General features: G+C 40.8%; 2 protein-coding genes across 3 annotated transcripts; one reads left to right on the top strand and one right to left on the bottom strand.

Annotated features, from left to right (window-relative positions):
• Positions 1–253: 253 nt before the first annotated feature.
• Positions 254–7,419, top strand: emp1b (epithelial membrane protein 1b). The gene is made up of 5 exons (XM_042505251.2): positions 254–410; positions 1,962–2,051; positions 3,624–3,732; positions 5,926–6,066; positions 6,147–7,419. Exons 2-5 carry the CDS (start codon positions 1,974–1,976, stop codon positions 6,305–6,307), a joined length of 489 nt encoding a protein of 162 aa, XP_042361185.1. The 5' UTR covers positions 254–410; positions 1,962–1,973; the 3' UTR covers positions 6,308–7,419.
• Positions 7,420–7,555: 136 nt separating this feature from the next.
• gsg1 (germ cell associated 1) lies at positions 7,556–17,927 on the bottom strand. 2 transcript variants are annotated; one of them, XM_088069145.1, is made up of 6 exons: positions 17,545–17,927; positions 16,777–17,095; positions 11,591–11,638; positions 11,320–11,484; positions 11,101–11,212; positions 7,556–9,008 (listed from the first exon to the last, which is right to left on the bottom strand). In XM_088069145.1, the coding sequence occupies exons 2-6, from the start codon at positions 17,066–17,068 to the stop codon at positions 8,549–8,551; spliced, it is 1,077 nt and encodes a 358-aa protein (XP_087925271.1). In that variant the 5' UTR covers positions 17,069–17,095; positions 17,545–17,927; the 3' UTR covers positions 7,556–8,548. The 2 variants fall into 2 exon arrangements, with proteins under 2 accessions (XP_087925271.1, XP_087925270.1); XM_088069144.1 differs by having other exon boundaries at positions 17,538–17,925.
• Between the last annotated feature and the right edge of the window lie 1,109 nt (positions 17,928–19,036).

Here is a 19,036-nt window from a genome sequence, read left to right as displayed (position 1 = left end):
AAATGTTATGGGAGTCCCCCCCCCCGAAACATCAGTGAGTCATCACGGAGAAAATCACCAACAGCAGCAGAGGCAGCAGAGTGACGAAGACATGAGACACACCGAGCACAAAAAGATATCGCCTGCCCACAAAAGTTGTGGAAATAGTGGCTCGTTTCAAAGTCTGCTTGTGTGTAAAGTTAAAGAAAAGGAGGGTGGGACGGGGAGCGCAGAGTGGGAGGGGAAGGGGGGGAGAGCTTATGTGATCAAGCAAGCCAGAGGCTGTCTGGGGTGTGGACTTAAAAAGAGGGCTGGGTAAAAGTGGGCGGACGGGTAGCTCCTAGTGTTTGTGCGTTTAGACTCTGAGTCTGACATTAGTATCCTTGAGAGCAAGAGGAATTAGACTTGAAGAGACGCACAGACGCCAAACAGTAAGTCAAAGATTGTTATGTGCTTTTTCATGTTTGTCTCTGCTCAGGATGATAAATCAGTGCTCTTTAACAAGACTTGTGTCCGTTTTTAAGTAAGAAAAGCAGTAAAGGCAGGTGTGTGTACCTTCAGCATACCTGCTCACCTCCCACAGGCAACTTTTGCTCTTAATTTAATGTAACTCCCTCATCAGGTGAGGCTGCTTCCCACATGTGTTGACGTTTAAAAAAGGCTGCATGCTTTTTGGATTTTTTTAGCAAACCTCAGCCACATGTATTCCATTTGGCGTGATGGAAAATATGCCACATCCAGTCCTGCTTTGAAAAAAAAAGAAACTCTGCAGCACAAGTTAACACATCTTGTTCTCAAACAAGAATTTGGAACCACAAGTGTGTTTTAAATTAAAGAAACTGCTGATCTTCACTTCTTTTTTCTTTTTTTTGGCCATCCATAAATTTTTGGGTCATGTGGCAGAAATTAAACAAATATTTATTTACTTTTTGCCTTTTTTTGAAGCTGGTGAAGTTTTTGTACATGTGTCAGAGGGGGGATCACAAATGTACCAGCGTGCCCCTCTCTGTGTCTGTTTTGGTTGCGTGTGAGTGAGCTGGCGTGTGTGTGTGTGTGTGTGTGTGTGTGTGTGTGTGTGTGTGCGGACCCAGCCCTTGACCACTCCTTTAGCGTGGAGAGAACCAGCACATTCCAGATGTGCCTCTTCCTCTGTTCACACCCAGAGCGGCCTCGGTGCTGGATGTTCGCACAGCAGTAAAAATGTGACAAAAGGCGGATTAAAGGTGCGATATTTTAGTGTTTAGTCACCTGGAGAGGGGTCGGTTAAGTCAAAGTTTTGAATATTTAGAGAAAATTTTGAGCTAAGAGGCCTTAAAGATGAACAGAGGAGAGGTTTTTAACTGTTTTTTGGTTAATAAAATGTCATAATTCAGATGGGGTGTGGGCCAGCCGGGCTGCGAGGACAGCAGGTACTCTCTACAGTTATTTTAAGGAGTGGCGGGCCTCTTGGAAGCACAAGACAAGCCCAAACTCATCTACCCGCCATCAACTTCCCTCCTTCACACACTCCCTCTCTCTTCACCAACACTATCTTGTTTACCCAACTGATTGAGCGTACCGATCTCCATCTGCACAAACACACATCATTTCCTCTGCACATGTCGAAAAGAAACATTACCTCGCCGTCTATTTGCAGACGTTTCACTTGAAGCTGCAGCTCAAAGTAATTAGAAGTTGTGAAGCCACACCCTGAGTGGGTGCCAGGTTTTTGGCCTTGCTTTGCTGCTCTGAGTGTGTTTATGAAGATGTGTGTGTGCCGAGCTGTCATTAACGGCCGCCGCTCCGCGACCGGGCAGGAAGTTCGGGGCCTTTGTTATTGGGCATGTTTGATTATTTTCACACAGAGTAGCTGCCAATCTGTTCGGTGTGTGTTTGTGTGTTTTATGAGGCTGAGTAAGCCCTCCAGTTATATCCACCCTGCATAATGAACACTGGAAAGTGGTGTAACAAGTTTCCTCTTGTGCCTCTCTCTGTCTCTACAGCACACCGTCATCATGCTGATTCTGCTCGCTGCCATTTTTGTCGTTCACATTATCGGCATCATCCTCCTCCTGGTGGCCACCATCGACAATGTGAGTAGATTTTGCCATTTTACGCGTGTTACGTTACCTATTTTACAGAACTGCACAGATTTACCCTTACACGCCCCCCTTCAGTTTGGTACACATTAGTTATTTTTGCGTTTTCACTGTGAAAAATTGTGGATGCTACAAATAGAACCGCTCTATACCATCCCCACTTTTCATCGGCCCTCTGTTGGGCTACCTAGCACAAGATTTGGGCAATATGTAATATTTCATCCCTTCATATCTCCCTGAAATGTCACCGGAAATACAATATATGATGATATTGTATGCAGCGCTAACACCCCTCGATGGCGAGAGCTCTACTTACAAATGAAACACGCTAGATATTTTTAAAAAAAGTCATTTTCTCACACCCATTTTCCTTATCAAACAGAAAAAAACAACTTAAATTCAACTTTCTATCGGTCACAAAAGACTGACAAGGCTTATTTGCCTCGTTAACTCAAAATAAAACACATTTCATTCAAACTGGACAGAAATAAAACTCACCCAAACCGTCTTGGTTACTCTTGGTAGTAAGTTCAGTTACAACAATCACCAGCTCCGCTTAGGTTGACATAAATCCTTAATTCACCCAGTTAGATGTAAAAAACATGCCGTTATTCCCCACGGTCTCTTTCTGTGGACCGCCGGCTGGTTACAGTCCTGTAACTTCTCCCTCCACCACTAGGTGTCAATGTGTCTTTCAGCTGCCTATTCCACCGACAGACACCAGAGACGGAGCTCTGATGGTGTGTGCTGTGCACTACATACAATGAGTTTAATAGAAAGAGGAGTGCCTGTAATATAGCTTCTGGATTTCTAAACACCCTGGTACACCGTAATACTGTGATAATACTCACGCCCACCGAACACACTGATCCGATACTTAAAGTGGAGCTAGAAACACTCCAGTCTGTTGCACGACAAAGGACTCGATTCACAAACACCCCTCACAACCTGAAGGCATAATTGTCCCTGCATAATCCCCGACTTCCTCCCTCGCTTCAGTGTTAAACTGACAGAGTTATGAACGCCTCCGAGCACGCTGACAGACACCAAAGAGCCAGTGAGCGATTGGCTGCACTCGAGGCCTTCATTCCTGCTCTGTCAAAGGTCCGCTGTTCTTCTCAGGGCCGCATATTTGACATTTCTGGGTGACAGACGGGGCCGGCCGCGGCGTCGTCACCCCGAGGCCACGAAGTGCATCTGCGTGTGTTTAAAGTGTCAGTCAGACGGCGCGATGCACTTACATAAATATGTCGGATTCTTGCCTGTGCTGTCGCGAGTGTGGCATACCGTGAGTGAGACCTGTGGAATCCCACAGTGACAGGAGGATGTGCATTCCTCCGTCTGATTGTCATCCTTTCGCCTGCAGCTGCCCCCGAAAACATGTCAGAACACAGCGAACGCACACTCCGGCTCTGCAGAGATGTTTACACACAATAATGCTTTGAATTCTCCTCATGTTTTCACCCTCCCCTGGTGCTGATTCATTAAAGTTCCCTTAGCACACAGGAGGCAAGTTTGTATTTATGCAACAAATTTTCAAATGTGAAATTTTGTCTTCACCTTCAGGCCTGGTGGATGACCGACACCATATCCACTGATGTGTGGGCCCGCTGGAATCTGATGAACAACGTCTGGAACCTCACCGATATTCCCACTGGTTCCCACTATCCTCAGGGTAAGCCACACACACACACACACACACACACACACACACACACACACACACACACACACACACACACACACACACTGCAGAGAAGCAGAGGAGAACCTGTTTCCATGCACACAGCATTTAAACAGTCAAATTCATATTTACTTTTCATTAAAAATTAAAATTGGCTGACATTTTCTTTGATTTTCTGCCACACGGTACAACTTAGCATACTGCCTTTTTTTCCACTAGTGGCAGAAATAATCGCATTTTATTAAAAGCGTCTAAGATATCTTTTTGCATAACATTAAATATTTGTGCCTAAATGACCACAATATCTTTTGATATTATTCAGAGTTTAATGCTCCTCTCAGATTGATTAGCAGCTGTCATCAGATTAATTTGATTCAAATGTGACGAAAGCCTGATTCATGCACTAAAGTACGCCAAATCATCTTTATCTACGCATTAAATACCATCATTTGGCATCCTCCTGGAATTTGTATGTAAATAAGTTTTCAGTTATTAAAATAATGTTTCTGCATTGCAAATTTAGACTAGTTTAACTCAAAATGCTGCTGCCATGTAACACAGAGGTCAAATTGTGCAGAAAAAAATGAAAGTAATTTCTCGCCTTTATCAACTGTATGATGACGAATGGTATCTCAAACTTTTTGCAATAATGTGCCCATTTTGAAATATTGAACATTTTTTCAGCCTCCTGACCCCGCAAAACGTTGTCCATACAAACACACAAATTTGAACAAACAAGCATTTGTAACCCTAACAGTAAAGCTGAAGTTAAAATGTGCTTTATCACACTTACTTGTACATTTTTGCATGATCTTTTTGTAGTTTAATTATTCTAGGAATTATGCATAACTTATATACTTATAGTATATACTGAAGGAAGGTCCCGCCCTACTCTGCGTATGATTGGTTAGCATTTGGTGTCTTTATTGGTCGGATTGGTTAGTTTTAGATGATCTAGGAAACAAAGTTTTACAAGAAAAAGGAGGTGCCACATTACGTCATATCATGGAGGTGTAACGCAGTGGTGAAATCTGGTCTGCAGAAAGGCTCAATCGCTGCCACACAATCACAGAACATGAGGGTGTTTGACTGCTTTCTCTGTGGCCATGCAGTCCGCCTCGAGTCAGAATATGTTTTAAAAAATAAAAACATGGGTGGGAATTGTAATTTTGCAATTATTGAAAATGTATTTAATGAAAGGCCATTAACTCTTTGAAACCTGGGCTGACATCACTTTCCTTGTACTGAATTTAGACACCTTTCAAAAATATTCAGACCAATTTTTTTCAAAATGCAGGAAAAAAGACAATGAGCAACTCAGAAAGAATTATCCCAAAAATTGGAAAAAATTTGCAGAATTTGAGAAATATTTTTTTTTAAAAAGCTAGCATAACATTTTTCCTGGTCATTTTCCTGTTTGCGTCTTTATTTGTTTGTTATTTCTGTGTTTGTTTTTATTATTTTTTCTTATGCTGTCAGGTAAGTTTGTTGTACATTTTCACTAATTTCTTGCTAATTTCTGGGTAATTTTTTCCTTACTCTCCCATTTGTTTATTATTATTACTTTATATTTTTATTTTTTTTTTTTTTTTTTTTTTTTTACTAATTTCTTGCCCAATTTTGGGTCATTTTTTCTTGAGTTGCTCATTACCTTCTTCCCATGTTTTTTTTTAAGAAATCAGGCCAATTTGCCCTTGTTTCAGAGGGTTAACATAGCTTTCTCTATAAAAACATTAAACTGCATATCGACCATTATCCTTTCGAGTATAACCAAAACTTCTATCAGGCCAAGCGCATCCAAGGAGGCTAAAAAGAGCGCACCCAAAGAGCACCTGAGTGACGACAATCCCTTTTTTTCTCGCTCCGTCTGCTTTAACCCTCTAAAGTCACAGCTCAGATTCACTGCGCATGTGTCGCAGCTCACAGCTCCATCAGGTCAGACCGCGTCCCGGCCTACACTGACTGTCCTGTTTGACAAACATGCACAAATGACAACTTTAGACTCAGAACAAGCAAAGTTGTTTTTGGTCTTCAGCGTGTTTTAAAATCCTAAAATGTTTGGAGTGCTAACATACCTGTCCTTCAGCACCTGTCTGAATGTCGTCACCGCGGTGTCACTGTTTCCTGGGTGTGTCGGACTCGTCTTCACCGTGCCGCTCTCTCTCTCTCTGGCTCCCCCTGCAGATTACCTCCAGGCAGTGCAGGCCAGCTCGGTCCTGGCTTGTATATTCTCCATCCTGGGCATCTTCGTGTTCGTGGCTCAGCTCTTCACCCTCGAGAAAGGACAGAGGTTCACCATCTCCGGCGTCTTCCAGCTCCTCGCCTGTGAGTTTATTTTCTCATTTTGCTCATTTTCTTATTTTCTGTACTTCCACTCCACCTCACCGATGCCTCCTCCCCTCCAGGCCTGTGCATCATGATCGCAGCCTCCATCTACACAGACATCTTCCACAAGGACGAGAACGATGGCTGGTACGGCCACTGCTACATCCTGGCGTGGATCTCCTTCGCCCTCACGTTCATCTCCTCAGTCACTTATTTTGTGCTACGCAAGAAGACGGCATGAGAAGGACACTAGAGCTAGCTCCAACCAGCCCCAAACCCTCCGCCTGGATCTGCCCTGTCAGCTGAAATCTGGTTTTTCGTCTCAGACGGTGTAAACAGTGTTTGCTTGTTTTTGGGCGTCAGATTTGAGCTGCCAGTGTAAATTCAGCCATAGCTGACCTGTTGATCCTCTCAAATACATCTGAGTGTTTAATTGAGCCTGCAGCCAAAGGCAAACTCAATCAAGCACACCTGTATTTGAGCGCATTTTCAGAGTTTGGGCTCGATTTTTTTAAGGCATCTAAGAATAAAAAATAGTTTTTGTTGTTAACGGAACAAAGTTTGCCTTAAGATATAATGATAAATTAAAATCTATCGAGATTTCTGGCTTATAACAAAGGCAAGCTCAGGAGTAAAATCTGTGGTCTTTATTTTTTGTTTTATTGTACATTTACTTATGGATATGAGTGTTGGATGAAAAGGGTTGAGTTTATGATTTTAGTTAATTTTATTGTTAGATCATGGATATTATTTCATTTATCTGCTCTGGTCTTACTCTATATAACTTGCCACTAATTAAAGCGAGTGTAACTACAACGTGACGGTAAAGCTGAAAGAATCCATTCGTGCGTCACCTGTTGTAGATTTGTGTGTGATCTGACGGTGTGATGATTTAAAATTTAACATCGGAAAAGTAATACAGCTGAGTTTTGTAATTATCTGTGATTGGGGAGACATCAGACTGAGCAACGCCAAACCAAAGCAAACTCTGACGCAACATTAAAATATTAACTGCTGATAAAAATAAAAAAATAAGTCAAAGTAAGAAAGCAATCATTTTCATTTTGCAGAAACACACAGTTACACTAACCTGATACACAATAAAACCTGCTATTTTACGTCAATCCACTAATCAAATATCTGTAAATCCGACCATATTACCGATCATATCTGCTCTGTTTCCGCCCGTGTGACAGAGAGGCGTCTTCCTCGACTCTGAAAGCGTGAGATATAATGTGTAAATAGGTTTCCCATGATGCTCTGTATGTCTAATGCTGTTTTATTTTTGCTACTGTTATTTCTCATTATGGATGACGATGATTTTTACAACATTAAAACTTGATTTACAACCAATTATTGGAGGGTGTTTTTTTGTTCATGATTTGTCATGATTAGGAGTAAATAGTATTTGTATATGTGCTTAATTATAATTTACTGGATATTTGTTTGTTATTCTAGTCTTGCAAACAAAAAGCACATGTTTCAAACAGCCGTCTAATGATCAAATTTATTCAAATGTTGTGCATTAGTCAAAACAAGATATCTAATGTTTATGAAAATTGCAGACAGTTTTAGTGAGATATTTTTCTTTTTTACAGTATGTGAAGTTTATGAAGCCTTTTTCTTTACTTTGTTGACTTTATATAATAATAGTTGTCATTAATAATCGCGTCTGTATTTACACTTTTCTGGTTGATTAGAACTGAGCAACACAATCGCCAGAAAAAATGCTGTCATTGCACGTTTCTGCAAACCACGGATATGTTGCATTTGCACGTTATTATCTAGTCAATAAAACTTTGCATTTGAAGTTGAGGCCCAAAAACCACTCGGTTATGGTCAGGAAAAGATCATGTCGTGGTTTAAAATACCTGGTTTTGCTGGTAAAAGCAGCGACGGATCAGCCACAGACCATCCACGTGTTAACTCCTCTTGCAGTGCTCATCAGGATGTATGGGCCTCTGCACCTGATTGGCTCCGCCTGCTAAAGCGGGCTGACGAGTCCGGGATCCTGATTGTGGCACCCGGTCAGGCTTCTCCAATCCAGCCGGTGCAGCTTGGGAGCAAAGACTGTATAAATAAGAGTCACCGTGATGTTTTTGAAGCCTTGAGGCATTTTGGCCATCGCCATCTTGTTTTTTTGGAGCCAAAAGTGACCATATTTGGATGTGAGGTTGGAGCTGTGGAGGAGCGAGGTGTGGATCTGACCGTAGCAACGCCTCACAGACAACCTGTCACTCAAGAAAGGTTGATATGATATAAAGGTATAAAAGGTGAAAATGCAACATACTTGTGGCCTGAAGAAACGTACAATGCCGCCATTTTCCTCTGGCGCCTGAGCTGAACTGTGATTATGATAAGATCTGATTCACTGGACGGCTGAAAACGTAAAGCCGGATGATAAAGAAACATCAAACTGCATTCCCAGGACGGGCACGAGTCCTCTAGTCCCAGAAAGACTCCAGTCCGGATGTATAGTGGTTCACAGTGGGCTGTAGTCGTCCTCTGGTCCGTAATTCTCCTGGTGTGCGGGCAGGGTGAGGTGGACGGAGACGGACGGAGAAGGTGATGGAGACGGAAGCGAGAGGCGGTGGAACGGAGATGAAGGCGCAGGGTGGGAGGGTGGAGGAGGGAAGGAGTCAGAGTGCGGGAGAGGCAGGGAGTGGGAGTGCGTCAGCTTCGGAGTGGAGGCCGGTAACTCTGCTGGGAGGGGCTTATAGTAAGGAGACAGGTGTGAGATCCGAGGGGGAGACGGGGGAAGGGCCAGGCTCATCGCCGGGTTCCCGGGGGTGTAATAAGGAGGCAGGAGCCCCACAAAGTTGAAGCTGCAGGCGTTGAGGCTGGAGCTGTGTCGGGGCCCCACCATCAGGACCTTCTTGGTGTAGTTGTTGAGGGTGGAGACGCCGGCCGACATGCAGACGGTGAAGGCGAACCACGCCATGCTGATGGAGACAGACACAGGGACGGGGACACACAGGAGGTCAGCTTGTGTTTGTCATGGATGTATTACAGGCAGTCTGGATACAGCCATGGAGGCGGGGCCAAGTTCATTCCTATGAGAGCTGCTCAGCGGAGCAAGAAGCAAAAACACATCTTTTTCCGGGAGCAGAATCAGTGTAAAATCCCCGAATCTACTGGCCCATAATGCGCACTAAAGACTTACGGTGACTGAGCGGTTAACTTCGACAAACGGAGCAACTGACTTCCGATTTAGCGCTTCGCTAGCTTGCATGGCGGCCTAAAAAATTTAATCTTGCTGCTTTTTTAGACTTCAAACTTTTCAGACTTTCAAACTGTTATCCGACTGGATGGCTTGAATAGTTAAAGGACAAATCACAAAAAATTATTTACTGATTTACAGGTGTCTCTTTTCTGATGTAAGTCAATGGAAAAATCTTTCTGGGTCAGTGGGCATCACGTGATGGACCCGGACGTTGTAACTCCACTTTTGGTAAAGCTAAAATATCCACGAAAGGGCCGCTGCCGTCTTGTGGCGAAGACATCATTCGGAGCCAGAGTCGATGCAGTAGCGATATTTGGGGTCCCACCAATCGTGAGCAGCTGCATTGAATGCGTGCACATGATGATTGGCTGTCACAGCTGTCAATCATGGCGGAAAATCCCCTTTGTGTAAAATTGAATAACTCATCGCACGTAGAGGAAAAAAAGGGCTGGGCGGTGGCTTCAGTTGATTTTTAATGGATGCGCGGGCATTCTGCAGCAGACATGTCACGCCATGTCCAAGCTCCAAACGTTTCACCTGCTCCAGCTCAGAAATAAACGCCCGTGTTCAAACCTACGAACATGGGAAAGAAGTCTTAAGAGGTAAAACTCCAGCAACACTTGCAGGATTTATAAAAACTTGGTGGTAAGACCAATACTTTGGCCTTCATCAGAGTCATCAGAGTACTTTTATTTTGGACGTTGTCCCAAGATTTGTGCCAAATACACGCAGGCACTTTCATAACAGAACAAAGAGCTCTAAAACCGGTTTAATACAGAAGCTGCTCTTCTGCTTTTCATAGCGCCCGCACAGCTTGTACTAAAAACTAGTTTTGCTCGTGCCAAGCGCGACACGCACGGTGATAAACAGAACAAAGAGTTCCAGAGTTTCTTAAACAGCTGTAATACAGAAGTTGCTCTTCTGCTTTTTACAAAGCACCCAAAACTACACAGCTGTGCAGCTTTATCTGATGCACTCCAAGAAGTCATTCAGCGGACCTGTCACCACCCCTTAATTAGTGGTGTTGACATAATAATGTTGATAATTACGTCAGTTTAATGTTGTGTGCAGTTTAAATACAAAGTCCTGCGTTAATTGATATAAAGCTAAATTAAAGTTGTTGTAAGTTATTGAAAATAGCTAAATAATTTAACTTTTCTGCCCCTAAATAATTTAACTTTTCTCCCCTGACCACTAAACATGCCTGGAAAAATAAAGAATATTTTGAGTAAACGTTCCCTAAAGGCATTTAAATAAAGTTTTGTGTTGGAGTTTGTTACGTTCAAAATTCTCGATATTGACAGAAAGATTTTTTACTAATAATCAGTGAAACCCACATCAGTCGACCCGTTTGTACATACGACAGATTTGACAATAAAATTGACTTTGGATTTTGGACACCCAACATCAAAACTGAAATTCAACCAAATATCTTGACAATTCTACGTGAAAATGTATTTATTGTAAATTAGACCTTTTTAAAAAACTTTTTACATGGAAAATATTGCTTTCATTTTTTATTTCATGTTGTTATGTCCGTAGGTCTTTTGTGTATTTTATGGTGAAACTGAAAGCAAGTTTCCACATTTTTTTTTTAAATCTTATGTCGTACCAAAACACAAAGTCACATTCCTTTTATATATAAATGTACTTGGCAATAAAACCAGATTGTGATTCTGATTCTGATTTTGAGGACAATAAAGTCTTTGTAAATTCATAAATACACAAATATCAACATCTGACAAAGCTGGCGGCTAGCTGGGTTATATCGTTATATATGACAGAAAAAAGGAAAATCTAATTGAACTCACTAGAAGGCCCAGGAGTAGCCGTAGCTGTGAGGCTTGAAGTCTTCTGGTCCACCGGAGGCGGTGCTCTGAAACACCTGCATGAACATCATGTGACCCACCATCCCCAGCAGACCTGTGAACGCAGACGGACCAAATGCATGAAAGTGGTTAAATAAAGGAAAGTGGTGACACTAGTTATTATGTGTCATCAGAATGTCAGATGTCTAAAAACAGCTGCACCTGCGAGGACGGTGAAGACGGCAGCGAAGGCGTTGAGCATCTGACCCCAGCGCTGCGTGGAGGGACAACAGGTCCGGATGCACAGCTGCACCGACAGCAGCGTGCAGCTGATGACCAGCAGACCGACGTACATGATCTCCATCGACAGAGACAGCCACATCATCGCTGCAGAGGCAGGAGGAGGAAGAAGAGGAGGAGGAGAGGTCGAGCACAAAGACGTCAAGGTTTGCATTTTAAACAATCAGTCAACAAAAAGAATGAATCCGTTTACCTTTTTCAGACCCTGGAGTCAAAGTATGAAACCCTCGACACTTCTCTTCTAGAAAAAAAAAACAAAACATGTTAATGTAGTTAAAAACTACAAAAATGTAGAACGAAGTAGCTTCATACGCACAGACAAAACAGATAAAAAAATAGAAGTGCCTGGGCCTGAACCATTTATGCCGTTTTGGTTTTTTTGCAGTAAGTTTTCATCTTTTTTTTTTAATTTTAGAAAAAAAGATATTTTCACTGAGCCCAGAGGCAGAGATGGGACCAAGTCAATGTTTTGCAAGTCACAACAAGTGTCAGGTCAAGACAGGCAGGTTCCAAGTCAAGTCCCGAGTCCTAAACTCTGAACTTCATGTCCCAAACATCACGATGCGCTTCTCACCAAAATGCATTTTTTTAAATGAGCAAAAATCATGAATGCACTTAAATTTGTAGAAATTAAACAAGTGCAACTGAATTTAGTCATAAGTAATGCTGACAATGCACTTTCAATAAAAATAACAACACACACACACACACACACACACACACACACACACAACATCAAAAGAAGAAGAAAAAAAACATCAATTCTAATTCTGGGAAACACTGAAGTTGCAAGTCTTTATTTAATTTGTCAAATCTAGTCTAAAGACATGAAATACGTGACTAGACTGTGACCCAAGTCCAAGCCATGTGACTCTAGTCAACACGTCTGGCTGCTGCATGTAAAAGTAACTCCAGCAGCAGTGATGTTTTACTGTATGATCATCATTATTTCTGCATTTAAAAAAACCAGCCGGAGTTTGTGTGTATAATAGCTATTGAACACTGTGATCTAATCACAGCGTGAATAACCAGATTGAGGTAAAAATGTTTACACGTCCTGACGTAACCTGATGGGAGATTAGGAGATTTATTTGGTATAAATCTGGACGTACGGGGCCGGCGGGGAAGTCGTTAAAAGCTCCACGAAAAGAGACTGAGCGTGTTTTCTGTTTCAGTTTTTAATTTAAACATTTTGTTTGCTCTCCTCAGAATGTGCTCTCTGCACCACTGCTGCCGCTGCTATTAAAAGAGAAAAGAAAAAAATAGAAGCAACCTGTTTCTGCAGTCGGTTAAGCTTCTTTGTGGCTTGTTTACCAACGTGTTTATGTGACAGCTGCAATAATCAGCGTACCGTGTTTGGCTCTAAACTATGGTGGCCCTGAAAGATCAACACACGAGAAAACAGATGCAGGGAGACAGAGCACGAGGACACGGTGAAAACATTTTGACCAACTTCACAACACGTGCAGGAATTTAAAAAAACTGAGAAAACACAAACAATGTCAAGTTGCTCTTCATTTGCTTTTTATCTAATTACACTGAATTTGTTTTTTGTTTTCTGTTTTTGTGTGTTTTTCTGACTTTGAAGGGCTTTTTTCTGAATGCGTGTGCGGTTAAATTGGTCAGCTCGAGGTAATAGAGTGTTTAAATGTGTGCAGTTAACTGACAGGAGATTATAAGATTTGTTTAAATCTGCAGAGATTAAATAAAACTCTCAGGAGCAAAACAAATATGAGAATTGCAGTGTGTGACTGCAGTTTTGGATTTTGGGGATTTTTAAAAACATACTATAATAGTGTTTTTCTGCCACTGCTAGAAGTGACAAATTTTATATTAAATAACAAAAATCAGAACAGCCACTTTCTGCAGTCTGTTAAGCTTCTTTGTGGTTGTTTACCAAAGTGTTTACGTGGCAGCTGCAATAATCAGTGTACCGTATTTGGCTCTAAATTACAGTGGCCCATAAGCTCAACACGCTGCGACTCAGAAAACATAAAACCAGACACATCACAAAGTAGACACTGAAAAGTGATAAAACACAACGTGTCAATTTTGTGAAAATGTTTTTCTGTATTTGCTCGTCTTCTGTCTGTTTGCATTTTATTTTTTGCAGCATGTTTTTTGTATTTGGTTGTGTTTTCTCAATTTGTATTTTTTTGAGCCAACAATTCTGATTTGTACCTCGATTCCAGCTGTTTTTGTGCCACCTAATGTTGATTTTAACCCAAACCAGATCTTATCCCAACCATAACTAAGTGCTTTTTGTGCCCCAATATAACATGTTAACCACAATGTTTTTGAGAAAGTTTCAGTGTATTTGCTAAAAAATATTGTGCAAATGTAACATACCTGTGATTTATAGAAACATGTCAACTTTTTTTTTCTTGTATTTAGGTTATCTAACTGCAGAACTTTATATTTTTCAAAGAAAAGCGATTTCGGAGTAAGGGTTTGTTTTTGGATAACGGGGGTCAGAAAAATCAGGTTTCTGTCCAATTGGACATATTTCGGACTAACTGGGGCTTGTAATTTTGGACTGTCTGGAAACAATGAGCAGCGCCCCAAACAAACACAAGACTTCATCCTTCAGGAGACCAGTGTTAAAAACTGTGTGAACTCTGGATTTCATTTATTTTTTATGTGCTAATTTATGGAAAATTTTGGGTAACCTTTACCAATTTCATGCTATCTTTTTGGGTCGTTTCTTATAAAATTGCTCAGAAAATGTTTTTTAATGTTCTTGGTTGTCTTTCATGGCTTGTAGTTGACGTTTTAATTAGTTTATGAGCCTAAATATCATTATTTTAAGCTAATAATTGCTTAACTATGCAGCTTTATGACCCTGTTGCTTCAGTGATTAAGAAAATAAGGTGTTGCAGTGGTAACTGTGACAAAAATCAAATCAGCCTGCAAGTTTAAAATACTTGTGCATGATGTAATAGGTCAAGTTAGGTCACAGGGATTGAACTTTCGCAGTTATGTGTTTCTGATGATTGACTACTTTATAACATTAGGATGCGTTGTTTTAACTACTATGGGCTTTAGGCAGTTAACATTATGCAGCTTTGCGCTATTTCTGCAGCCTGGAAACTTCACGCAAACGTTACAACTCGGGTATCATCGAAATGTCCCAATTTCCGACTCATAATCAGGACTTTAGAAGGAGCGATATTTCCGAGGAGCACCTGAAGGCAGCGTCAAACTGCTGCGTGCGCCACTGTTTTTGGTAGCATTGTCAGTCTGCAGTTTGGCGCAGTTTTTCATTGAAAACTGCGGGCGAAATCAGTGACAAAAAAAAAAAATTGTAACTCTCCGTAAAAATACCTACTTTCATTATATCAGGAAAGCCATTTATAGCTCTTGTAACGCGCTAGATTAAGAGGATTGGCGTTTGCATTCACCACTGCCAGCCTTCACCAAACCACTAATTACACAGCGCCGGCCGATTTGGATAACTGACACCACATAAGTCAGCTGAAACTTTTTTTTTGGCTTAACTTCAGCATCGCTCAAACTCAATCCTTAAAAAAATCAGTTGCAAATCAGCCGCAAATGAGACGGTTAAAAACCCCGGCGATGTTTGCGAATCCTATTAACCTTTCTCTCTCTGGGTTTCTAATCCATAATTGAGTCATGCTGTTGAAGTCTAAATCTCTGCGAGCAGAACACACACTGATGATAATCCTCTTTGGGCTGAGCACGTACCCAAACACACACACACACACACATGCGGACACAAATTAACACACCCGAGGCCTCAATTGACAGCATCACCTTGGATCGCCTCTCCTCCTGTGACCTACTTCATTGTCTGTCGCACTAGTGCCACACTTCGTTTATTTCGCTTCCTGTTTCTGCGCAGATCCTTATCTCACCTTGGGACTATCCTCTACTACACAGGCACATATGGCCGAGGGGAAGCTTATGAAATCCCTCACAATGATACTGATTGTTTACCCAAAACATTTATAACTCAGGTCTGTGAGTGCTGCTGTACAGATTTTTCGTACAAATCATCTTTTATTAATTTCCTCCGCCTGCGTAATCCCTCTCAGGGTCGCCAGTGACACATCTGGACTTTTTTTTTTTGTTTTTTTGTTTTCGTTTGGAAGAACATGAGCAGCTTTGGCTTTTTGACCTTCCTTTGTGATCAGTTAGGTGTTTTTATTTTCAGCCGACCGGACAGGGGATTTATTTTCCATCACGTCGTCACCTTTTTAAGATCCAACTAGCCTCGGGACGATTTCATGTCACAGCCAAAATAAATGCGATTCAGCATATTATCCTTATAATCACAAGTATGTTAAAAGTATGTTAAAACGTTTTATTCTTAGCCATTTGAAACCTCAGCAAACAGGCTTGATTTCTGTCAGCGGGAGAATGCAATAACACATATTACTTAAAATTAGAAATTTGTTAAGAAAAAAAGGAAATTACCTGAAAATACTCACTAATGACAAATACTAATATTTAAAATAAATCCCAATTATGGGAATTCACCATGATCAACTTACCGTGTGTTTTCTATCGCGATCTGCATTAAAATCGTATATCGTCTGATCCCTATAGGCAATTTTGTTTAGATTTCAGAGGGGAAGCGACACTTTCCCCCTGAAAATTAACCTTTTGAAATCTGGATCGACATCAGTTTTCTTGATGCTGCATTCAGGTGTCTTTTACAATTATTTTAACCTTTGAACTCTGAGCAAACTGGTTTGTTTTTTTTTCCAAATACATGCAAAAAGGGGCAATGAGCAACTTGGCATGAAATGTCCCAAATATTGAAAGAAATTGGTAGATTTAAAAAAAAAAAAATGCTGGAGAAAAATGTCCAGAAAACTATATTCATAATTAACATATTTACATATTCAAAATTATTTTTACAGAATCATTTGAATTTTAAAGCTTTTTTTTCCCAGGTACCTTCTTTGTTTTTGTTTTAATTTTTCCATTTTTGTTTGTTTGCTGTTGTTTTTCTTCTAATTTTCTTTTTTAACTAATTTCTTGCTAATTTTTGGGCCAATTCTTCCTAAGAAGCTCCTTGCTTTTTACGAATGATTTTGAAAGAATTCAAGCAATTTTTTTTGTGTAGGTTTCAAAGGGTTAAGAGCAAGCACATCTGTCCCATCCCAATATAAAAACGAAAGAAGAAGAGGACTTTTTCCATTTACACTTCAAATTGGTGCAAAAGTATTCACTAAACTGCAGGAAATAAAATGTTTGACGCTTAAATTTTGGAACCCCCAAACTCCCCATTTCATGTGTCTGCTCACATGCTGAAAACAAAACCTTCCCTGCACAAAAATGAAAAAGTCAGTGATGTGCTCTAAATATTTCAAGTCTGTGTCACATTTTATATGTATTATTTACATCTCTTACCCCAGGCGTCTGTGTAGATGTTCTCCTGGCACATGACGAACAGACCGGTGTGAAAACTGGGGAAGACGAAGCGGTCGTCCCCGGTCTCCCAGGAGAACTGGACGTTGGAGTTGGTGAGGCCGGGGACGGGGATGCAGTTGCTTTGCTTGATGGGCGAGCAGAGCGGTTTGGGCACTTTCTGTTTACCCACGCACCAGTATGAGGACATGAGGGCCATGCCGCCCATGAGGAGGGACACAATGGTCTGGATGAAGGAGAGGCGCGGGGAGCGCATCTGCTGCAGGAACGCCATCACGGAGGGGTTAAATGAAGGCTTGGGCTGGTGGAGGAGGAGGATGGAGACATGCATATTGAGAGATGTGCAAATATTCAAAAAGTAGCATGTCAGCACTCAACAGTCCGACAAGGGAGTTTTTCATTGTTAATCTACTTGACTTCACTCCTGCGTGTCACTGAAATTATCACCAGCGTGTTATTAGTTTCCAAGGCGAAGCAGCTCGGATGATTAGGAGGTGTTTGAAAGAGAAGGTGCCGGCGGTTTTTACATGACTTATCACATTTTAAAGAATAAAAAAGAGCGTGGCAGAAAATCAGCCCACTACCGGTAATTGCCGGGAAGACAGACGGCTGAATCACAGGAAAATAAGTGAAAATTGCTGTCACCATGGAGCCTCTCCAGGAGACAGATGCTCAAAGCAAAACCTCTGAGCACTTGACGTCAAGCAGTGAATTAAATTTGAAGAAAAAAAAAAAGCACTTACCTCTTACAGCCTGTATTTTGTCCTCAGTTCCTTCATGGAGTTAAGCGCAGGTGGAAGAAACATCGGGCCCCGCTCCTCTGCCTCGCTCCCTTTCACTCTTCATCAGATAGTGAGAGTGATGCGGGATTTTGGCCGTCGCGCTGACCTCTGCAAGCGGAGAGACTGTCAGTCTTTATGATCCGACCCCTGCGGTCAGACACAACTGTGAGCAAAGCACACAATCACACAATCACACACACACACACACACGCGCTTCCTTAATCCATCAGTATAAATCCAGACAACTCTCTTCCATCTGTTTTCATTATGATTCCTAGACTCATTTTGATCTATTTCATTCATCTCTTCCTCCTCTTATCTGCCTCCCCTCTCTTCCAGCCTGTGAAAGCATGCAGCACCCTCTGTGTTGATGCGAAAATCAACATGACCTTGAAATGGTGAATAAATATGTCAGATACACACTATTACTCTATATAAAGCTATATTGCTTTGCAGCAGCATATGTGTGCGCCGGTTTTTAAGAGAGAGGTGGCGACTTCACAACCGCAATCACGTGACTGCAAAGTTTGATGTTGCTGAAGGAAGATAATTAAGCACTTTAAAAAAAAAAAAAAAAAAGACATTATATCCTCATCAGGATGTTGCTTAACACTGTTAGTTACCTATATAAAACTGTATGTTTCACAGTCTATTTTAAACGTTATTAAGGTTGGTTTGGTCAAATTTACATGCTTGCTTTTAAGTATTTCACTATTTCTCAAAATAATTTGGGCTATTTCATCATTTATCCATTACTTAACTACACATTTCAACCCATTAACAGACAATATGATTCTTTTTATATTTTAGCAAACTGTTAATGCATACATTTTTGGTATTTAACCATTTATCTTCTAAAAAGTTTAACCATTTAGACATCACTTTTAGCAATTTGTTTAAACTATTTATGCTAAACTACTTAAATCTTTTTTTCCATTAATTTTAGCAAACTATAAACTTTTTTAAGATATTTTACCTAAAAAATAAATAGTAACTAAACTAATAACTACACAACTAATTACTTTTAGCAATATTTTTGAACCATTTATGCTAAACTCCTAAAATCTTTTTTTTTTTGTTGTTTCAGTAAAAAAATAACTAATAACTAAATAAAAAATTACTTTGAGCGACATATTTCAACATAGCCACTGTTAGCCATCCATTATTTTTGCTGGCTAACTACTTTGACGAATTACCGATTATACTTTAAGCTATTTCAGCTGTTTTTATCACCACTTTAAGTTTACAGTTTCAACTGTTTTTGCATTACTTAGGTTTGTGCATTGCTATTTCAACTAATTATTCAGTATCTTTAGCTAATGCTGACTATTTCAGTTGTTTATTAATAACTTTTAGCTAGTATTGGCTATTTCAACTGTTTATGCATTACTTTTTGCTAATTATTTCAGTTGCTTGTGCATTAGTCCATTTTTAGCCTGCTGTTCCAATTGCTTGTCCAT

The sequence above is a fragment of the Plectropomus leopardus genome, chromosome 18, assembly GCF_026936395.1.
Source record: "Plectropomus leopardus strain MGB_pleo_1.0 chromosome 18, ASM2693639v1, whole genome shotgun sequence".
In the NCBI taxonomy this organism is placed as follows: Eukaryota; Metazoa; Chordata; class Actinopteri; order Perciformes; family Serranidae; genus Plectropomus; species Plectropomus leopardus.
Note: the sequence above shows the minus strand (reverse complement) of the source record. Positions and strands in the feature narration are given on the sequence as shown.